The sequence below is a fragment of the Vombatus ursinus genome, unplaced genomic scaffold (genome assembly GCF_900497805.2).
Source record: "Vombatus ursinus unplaced genomic scaffold, bare-nosed wombat genome assembly UNPS02014797.1, whole genome shotgun sequence".
Lineage (NCBI taxonomy): Eukaryota > Metazoa > Chordata > Mammalia > Diprotodontia > Vombatidae > Vombatus > Vombatus ursinus.
The window spans coordinates 15945248-15953209 of NW_020954575.1; the positions used below are offsets into that span (position 1 = coordinate 15945248).

At 39.7% G+C, this 7962-nt stretch overlaps 1 protein-coding gene across 4 annotated transcripts in view; it reads left to right on the top strand.

The window, feature by feature from the left end:
* The window catches only part of BRCA1 (BRCA1 DNA repair associated), a 72746-nt gene that overhangs the window by 19334 nt on the left and 45450 nt on the right, over positions 1–7962 (top strand). For all 4 annotated transcript variants that reach the window (XM_027870592.1, XM_027870593.1, XM_027870594.1 and 1 more), the window contains exons 7-9: positions 2489–2594; positions 3226–3271; positions 5351–5427. In XM_027870592.1, the coding sequence (XP_027726393.1) occupies positions 2489–2594; positions 3226–3271; positions 5351–5427 (229 nt within the window). The remainder of the gene's footprint in view (positions 1–2488; positions 2595–3225; positions 3272–5350; positions 5428–7962) is intronic.

Below are 7962 nucleotides of genomic sequence, written 5' to 3' on the forward strand. Positions count from 1 at the left end.
TGTACATGTGGGTCCTTTTCCCTTTTGTATGATCTCTTTGGGATATAGCCCTGGAAGTGCTTTTGCTGGGTCAAAGGGTATGCACTAAATATGAAATTTTCATTAGAATTTTTAAAAATCAGCTGCCCAAGTATAGGAAAGGGGATAAGGGCTAAGCAGCAATTTGTGTGGGGGAAAAAAGAGGAATTTTCAGAGTTCTTGGCTGTTTTCTTGTTATGTCCAGTGCTACAGTATCCAGGTTCTGGGGTTAGACATGTTCTTCTGGGACACCTATTATCCTTAAATTGTCTTTGCCCATCCTATTTCTAAAGTCAGTCACTTTAGCTTATATTCATGTGATTTTTAATGTCGTTGCCTTTTGCTGCTTTTATGTCAAATTATCCTCCACTTCAATGTTTTCGTGTTTCAACTCTTACTTTTTTAGAGAGAGTGTCACAGATTCAATTTTTTAATCTACCAATTGTGTTTCATAATTTTACATTGACACTTCTAATTTCTGACCTATATTCAGTAGTTATTTCTTCTTTTATGGATTGCATTACTGGGTTCAATATAATCAGCAGTGTGAAGTAGCAACCCAAAAAGCTGACGCTAATTCTATTTGTAACCCCAAAAGTTGACACAGTCTTAGACTTCAGTACTTTAAGGTGATTTCATCAGTATAGTTCTTTCCTCCACCAGTGCAAAATGCAACTCTTTGAGAGTTGCTGTGACTGAAAGATTTAACAGCCTATACATGAAGTCTTTCTGGTTTGGTAGAACCTACCACAGTTCACACTCTGCTGGCAAAAACTTCGAGAACACAGGATCATCCCCACACCATAATGAGGAATCGAAGTAGATCTATTGTGATGATTCAATCTGAGGCTATACTAATAGTAGGGTAGTGACAGTACTCAGAATGCAGGTCATAGTTCCACCCTCTCTAGACTTCATTTAAAGTTTTGTGTCTGCTTGCGGGGACCTCATCTTAGGAGAAATGTCTGTGGGTCCAGACCACCCTGATGGTGAGGGGAGCTGATTGCATGAGGAAATCCTATAATAAGGGTGAGAATAAGTTGAAGGCAATGGGAATGTTTATTTAGCCTAGAGAAAGAAAGCTTTGAGTAGATGGTGAGAGGTCATAGAGATCATAGATTTAGAGCTGGAAGCCATCTTATCCAACCCTCTTGTTTTATAGAGGGAAAAAGTGAAGCCCTGGAAAGTTCAATGACTTGCCCAAGGTCACGTATCTATTAAATTTCAGAGGTGGAATTTGAACTCCAGGTCCCTTCATTCCAAGCACCTGGACTCTTTCTACTGCGCCACATTATGGAAGAGAGTTGTCTAAGTATTTGAAGGGCTGCCACATGGAAACAGGACTAGCTTTTTTTTTGTTTTACCACAGAGGGAAAAATGAAGAGAAGCTGCACAGGGCTAGGTTTCAGCTTGTTTGTTTGTATGTTTTGGGGGGCAGGGTGCAGTACAACTTCTTAAATAGCCCAAAGGGCTATTTGGGAAGGTAGTGAGCTTTCTGTCACTGGGGGACTGTAAGTGGAGATTAGGTGGTTGCTCAGGTATGTTGTAGAAAGTGTCACCACTCATAGGAGCCAGGCTAGACTTGTGAGATCTCTTCCAACCCTAAGATTACAATTTGTGGGTTGGGGTGACAAAGGAAGGCCTCTTGAGCCTTTCCCCTGTGTTAATACTTTACTTATCTTGCGGTTTATTTAAAACAACCCCAGGGTCCTTAGTGTTGAATAAGTCTTGCCTGTTTGAAAGGTAGATATTCTGTTTCAGTTCACCAGCCATGAAGTAGAATACTCTTTTATTTCCTAGCTTTCTTGTGAAAATAATAAAGTGAAATTAGGACTTTTTGTTCCTATAATGATGGAGAACTTAAAAACTAATCTGTATTAAATATAATAGTGGCCAGTAGCAATTTTTAGTGAGGTCAGAAAGATTGAGAAGCAAGAAAAGCAAAAACTGGATAAAAGTAGTAATAGAATCTTTCGAGTATTTTTCACTTAATCTTTGATCCTCAGACCAGTAAAATGTTTTGGCTAAGTAACTACATATATCCTTTCAATGTCTATTATATGCAGAGCACTGTAGTAGGTGCTTGGGGGATATTAAAAAATAAATTGGACATGGTCTCTGCCTTTGTAGCTCTTTCAATCTAATAATACCCTTATTCTTTACACAATCATAGAAAAAAATAGGGAAATTATCAGGGCTAATTGGAATATATCACTAGGTATTAGAGGTTTGGAAAACGGTGCTAAATGAATCCAGTTTGTATTTTATGTTACCTCTCAAAATATTGGCTACAAAATAGCTGGTTGAAATTTAACTAATTGATTATAATCAGTCAGTTCTGAGAATTTTCTACAAGTTTCTTTTCCAGTACAGTATACAAATTCAGCCAGTCATAGAGATCATATGACATAGATTAAAGAGATGTTTTTTTCTCTTTAAGTAGATAACTATTCTCTACATTTGTTGTCAGGCATCCAGTCTTGGTGTCCAGCTCTTTGACCTTGGCATCAGAAAAGGTTCCCTGAGGAGGAAGCAAAAGAAATGCGTTAAAAATAATGCTGTCTACATTGAGTTAGGTAATGGTCCTCACAAGCAAGTCTTATGTTGCAAAACCACTGACATTTTGTATGTAGCAAATGACTTTAGAAAGAAATAAAATGCAGTAATTGGCCAGCAATTTTAAAGCTTCTAGTATATTACATGTAGTATAACTACAGATAAGCTGAGTCTGTCAGTTCAGTTCAATGACATTAATGTAGTACCTATTGTACACATGGCACTGTACAGATATTGTTGGAGGGGAAAGATAATTAAGTAAAATAGTAAGGGGACTTAAAATCTAAGGAAGTGATGGAACCAGAAATACTCATTTGTTTTCCCACCTGGCTGAATAAATGTTCCTGGAGAGAAGTAACTTGGGAGCATAGGACTTGTGGGAGTGTTGAGTAGCCAGGAACAGATGGGACAAATCTGGGAGAGCTTGGTGGCAGAAGTGCTCAGTCTGCTGGTGGCTTTATCTTCGAATGGCATAATATTTGTAAAGTGCTAAGCACAGTGCCTGGCACAGTGTAATCACTTAAGGCTTATTCCCCTCCTTTTTGTTGAATGGAGGGCTTAAAAGGGATATTGTGTTATAAACACCTTATTCACCTCAAGTAGAAAACCTGCTTCTAACTTGTGTTTTGTGGTGTTGGGGGAATTTTTTAGGATCCGATTCTTCTGAAGATGGTGTAAAAAATGCAGTCTGTAACAGGTAAGCAACTACCATGTACTAGGTTCAGGGAATACAATTAAAGAGAAAACCCTTTCTCTATATTATTTGATCTGTATGTGAAGTAAATTATTTGATCCTCACAACAAGCCTATGAGGCAGGTGTTCTAAAGATCCCTATAAGGAGACAGGCTGGAGGAAGCCATTTAGTTTATGCAAGGTCACCTAGCTAGTAATTGATATCTGGTAGGATTAAAATCTAGGTCTTCCCAACTCCAAGTCCAGGGTTTTTTCTGCTTCTAGTCATGTACATGAGAGAATAGATGGGGAGTGTTTTCAGCGTAGGGGAGTATTGATACTCAAAGTTTCCATAAATTAGAATCAGGCCTGGAAAGGACATTCAGGATCATCTAAGCCAGCCCCCTCATTTCACAAATGGATTAGCCTGAGTCTAGCTGCTCTGGTTCTAAAGATCAGGCATTGTCTAAAAGATTTAATAGAGTTTGCTTCTTTTTTTATTTTATTATTGGCTTTCATAACAATCTGATTTAGCCAGAGCATTCTGAGAATGGATGTGACTGAGAGAGATTTGTGTTTTCTAGCTAAGAAATAGGGGAAGTTTGAGAAGGGATGACATGGGTATAGCTTTAAATGTAGATGAAGCCCATGTGAATTTTGGGAGCTGCTGAGCACTTAGGATGACCCCATTTCCATGTTATATGCCTTCCTCTCCCCTCAAAAAAGGAACCCATACCCGGCTTCCATCCATTGTCATAAATTATAATGTCACGCAAGTAGCCACAAGTTGTTAGAGAAAACATAGCCCAGACTGAGTCTTCTCTACAATTCTGCCTGGCTGGATCAGGTGATGGCATCACTGAAAAATCTTAATATAATCAGTACTATTAGGAAAAAAAAAAAAAAAATTATCACAAGTCCATGAGACTTGTTGCAACTAGATTTATTACAAGAGAAAGGTGCATGCATATGGGAAGTCCTTATACCAAGCATCCTAGCAGTGCAGGGAAAGCCGTGGGTATTTATGTTACAGGGAAAAGGGGAAGTCATAAGGAAGGGGAAAAGGACTAGTCCCCTCCTGAAGGGGAGGAGAAAGGCCATGGCAAAAGCAGCATTCTTTTCCTTTGGGAACTGAAGGAAAATATGGCAACTCAAGATGACAAGTTCAGGGGACCCCTTAACAGTACTTACTAGTTTATCCATTTTCTCTAGTAGCAGAATTGGGAGATAGATTTTTGAGAGATTGCTGAAGACAGTAACAGGGGGCACAAGGTAGTAAAGAGGGAACACTTATCTGGCTAGAGTGTTTCTGGATATTCTGTGGTTTTTCCTGCAACTTTATATCCTCTGCAAAGTCTCGTATGGACTGACTACTCTGCCTTCTTGGGAGGGATGCTGCCCTTCTCTGAATGATGTTATTGTGAGATATTTATATCATCAGTTCTGACTAGTCAGTTAGGATTTGTATAACCTTAAAGCATTGCTGGTCTCTACCACTTTGCCCTTTAAGACCTTCAAACTTTGACCTTCTTTTTCTGACCATGAGATTGGTAGCAGCAATAGTGTGTGGAAAAAAGCACTGGATTTAGATTCAGAGTATAGGCAGCTAGGGGGCAGAGTGGGTAGAGTGCAAGATTTGGAGTCAGGAAGACCTGAGTTCAAATCCAATCTTAAACACTTACTAGCTGTGTGATCCAGACAAGTCATTTAACCCCTGTTTGTCTCAGTTTCCTCAACTGTAAAATGGGAATAATAATAGCAGCTACCTCCCAGGATGGTTGTGAGGATCAAATGAGATAATAATTGTAAAGCACTTAGCTTCAAAATTGGCACATACTAAGTAAGCACTATATAAATGTTAGATATTATTAATTACCTTAATTCAAATGCTATCAACTCATTACTAAGGTTAAATCACTTAACTTCTTTGTACCTAAGTTTCCTTATATATAAAAGGAAGGGACTATACTAAATTCTTTATGTCTTCTTATAAATAATCCTGTAAATCCTAGGAGAAGAACTACTTAATGTTCTAGCTCAGTTTTAGTTCTATGAAAACATGACTTCTCTTTCTCATTAGAGCCTCTGTCTTCTTTCCTATAGTGTGGAAGACCAAGAATTGTGCCAAACCTCGCCACAAGGAACCAGACATAAAGTCAGATTAAAGCCCAGGGGAAAAGGTAATGACAATCTTTCCTCATATTTCCTGACTTGTTGAGCGCAGAAGAAAAAGCATGGGTGGATGTGGTATTGCCAAATGGCCCTGAAGAACAACAGGGACCTTTTATAATCCATAGCATCCTTTGCCTTGTATAGAATAGCAGTCTCAGACTTACAATATAATCTGATGTGTTTGTAGTAATATCCCTTGCTGGAGAATTCTCTCCATGAAGAGGAATGAGACCAAAGATAGAAGGCCAAACTGAAGGCACAGAAATCTGTTAGCTTGCTAAGGAAAACTGCTGATAGCACCTTCAGCTTCCTAATATTCAGATTTGATTTTTATAACCTTTTAGGCCAGACTGGAGCTCATAACCAATCAGCAGCATTGTCTAGCAACTTAAGATAGATAAATAAAGTATTTCACAGGAGAGGGATGGGTGGAGAAACAGAGGACTAGCCAAGGGAGAAAAGAGGAGTACTTGTAATGCAACTAACAGGATTTATTATTAGAATAAGAAAACATTCCCTGTTCAAGGGGAGGTGACTTTTTGCAATTGTGAACAAAGTGCTTTTAGACAAAACTGCTGGATTGATGAACCATTGAAACAAAACTGTAGGTATCTGTTATCCACGAACAAATAGTTGTTAGAATGGTGCATGAGATCATCTGCTTTACTGTGCCCTGGCATAATTTGGTATATTTTATTTCTCCTTACTTTCCACTATGAGTTTTATCAGTTGGTTGGGAAATTCCTACATCATTAGTCCATTAAGATATCATGAAATCATTGTGATTCCTATTTTTCATTCACACCCTGCATGAAGTTGTCCTAAATCATCCAATGTCATTTTAGAAGTACCATCCATTTTTTTTAAACACTCATAATTTTATCAGTGTAGGGAACTCCTATAAAGGAAATTCTCTCCACCAATGCAGATAGATGCCTTCTCTACAACTTCCAGTTACCTAAAGCAGTTAGAAGGTGAGTTACTTGGCCAGTTTGTCAAAGGCAGGATTAGAATACCACCTCTAATGCATTGTAAACAAACCCAAGTATAACATTGTTTGACTGACTGACCAAATGCAAATTGGATGATCTATTTCCATAAAGTAGTAAGGCAGCTTTGTTGCTAGAAGTGGAAGACTGGTCATTAGTAAGAATTTTTGTACTTTGTACTTGGATGTTCACCTTAATTTGTCAAATGAATGTCGCATTAGCATCCCTGTAGCCCCTTGATACATCTTGGCAGGAAGGTTAAGCATCATGACTTAGCTCTTCTGTTGCCAGGCTAGTCTGTTCTTCTGCCTCGTCTTGCAGATGCTTTTGAGTTTCCCTAACTCCGTAATCTACTGTATCCTTACTATACCCTTCAGGGTTACAAGGGTTACAAAGATTCTTGGCTCCACTACTTTTCCAGAGGACCCCTGCTCAAAGTGGACCCCGGCTTTTCTTCCTGCCAAGTAAAAGTGGTTGGTAGGGGACCCACAATTAAAGTCTCACCCTAAAATGCGACTGCTTCTTCCTTTTGGTTTTGATAAGTTGGGTCCTCCATGTCTCTGGCTTCTCATTGAAGCAATAACTTAGTGATCTGTCTTCTCCATCCAGCCCATTCATTTTTCTTCGTCCTTGGTAATTATACTCATCCCAGTGTTCATTTTTCTTTTTAAAAATTTTAAAATTTATTTCATTAAATATTTTCCAATTGTAAAAAATGTTCTTGACATTTTTAAATTTTTTTCAGTTCCGGGGGTGGAGCCAAGATAGCGGAGTCAAAGCAGTGGCTTGCTTGAACTCTCCCCCAAACCCTTCCAAATACCTGTAAAAAATGACTGTAAACAAATTGTAGAGCAGCAGAACCCACAAAAAGACAGAGTGAAACAAATTTCCAGCCTAAGACAACCTGAATGGCTGATAGGAAAGGTCTGTTGCTCCTGGCTAGGAGAGGAGCACAGTTCAGTGTGGGCTGCACAGGGAAAGATGGGGCCTCAGGAGACTGAATCACAGGCAGCTGTGACAGTTTCCAGACTTCTCAACCCACAAACACCAAAGACAATTTAGAAGGTCAGTGGGAAAGGTCTGTCAGACCTAGGTGAGAGAGGAGTATGGTCCAGGCTGACCCTAGCACAGCCCCGAGATGGCAGCCACAGAAGCTGCTTCTGGAGCTTTCAGCCCACAGACAGTGGGGGGATCAAGCAGCTGAACAGAGGAGGATTTCAGGGATCTCTTTGCTGGTGCTGAGGCAGGATTCTCTTGCTTTGCCTGTGTTTGGATCTGGGTCATAGCCCTGGGTGGTAGCCCTGGGGCAAGGAGCAGCACTGGCGTGGCTGAGCTCATGGCCATGGTGGAGAGGGAATCCTCACAGTTCCAAGGCACAAAAGAGTGCATGTGATCATTCATAAACCAAAGCACAGGCCAGGAAAGGAGTAAACACCTCTCCTTTGATTACACCACCTTGGAAGAACTGAAAATTTACAGGTCCCTAGAACTATCTCTGAAAACAGCTGCACAAAACTTCTGAAGCTTGGGACAGTATACCCTCCACACCGGAAA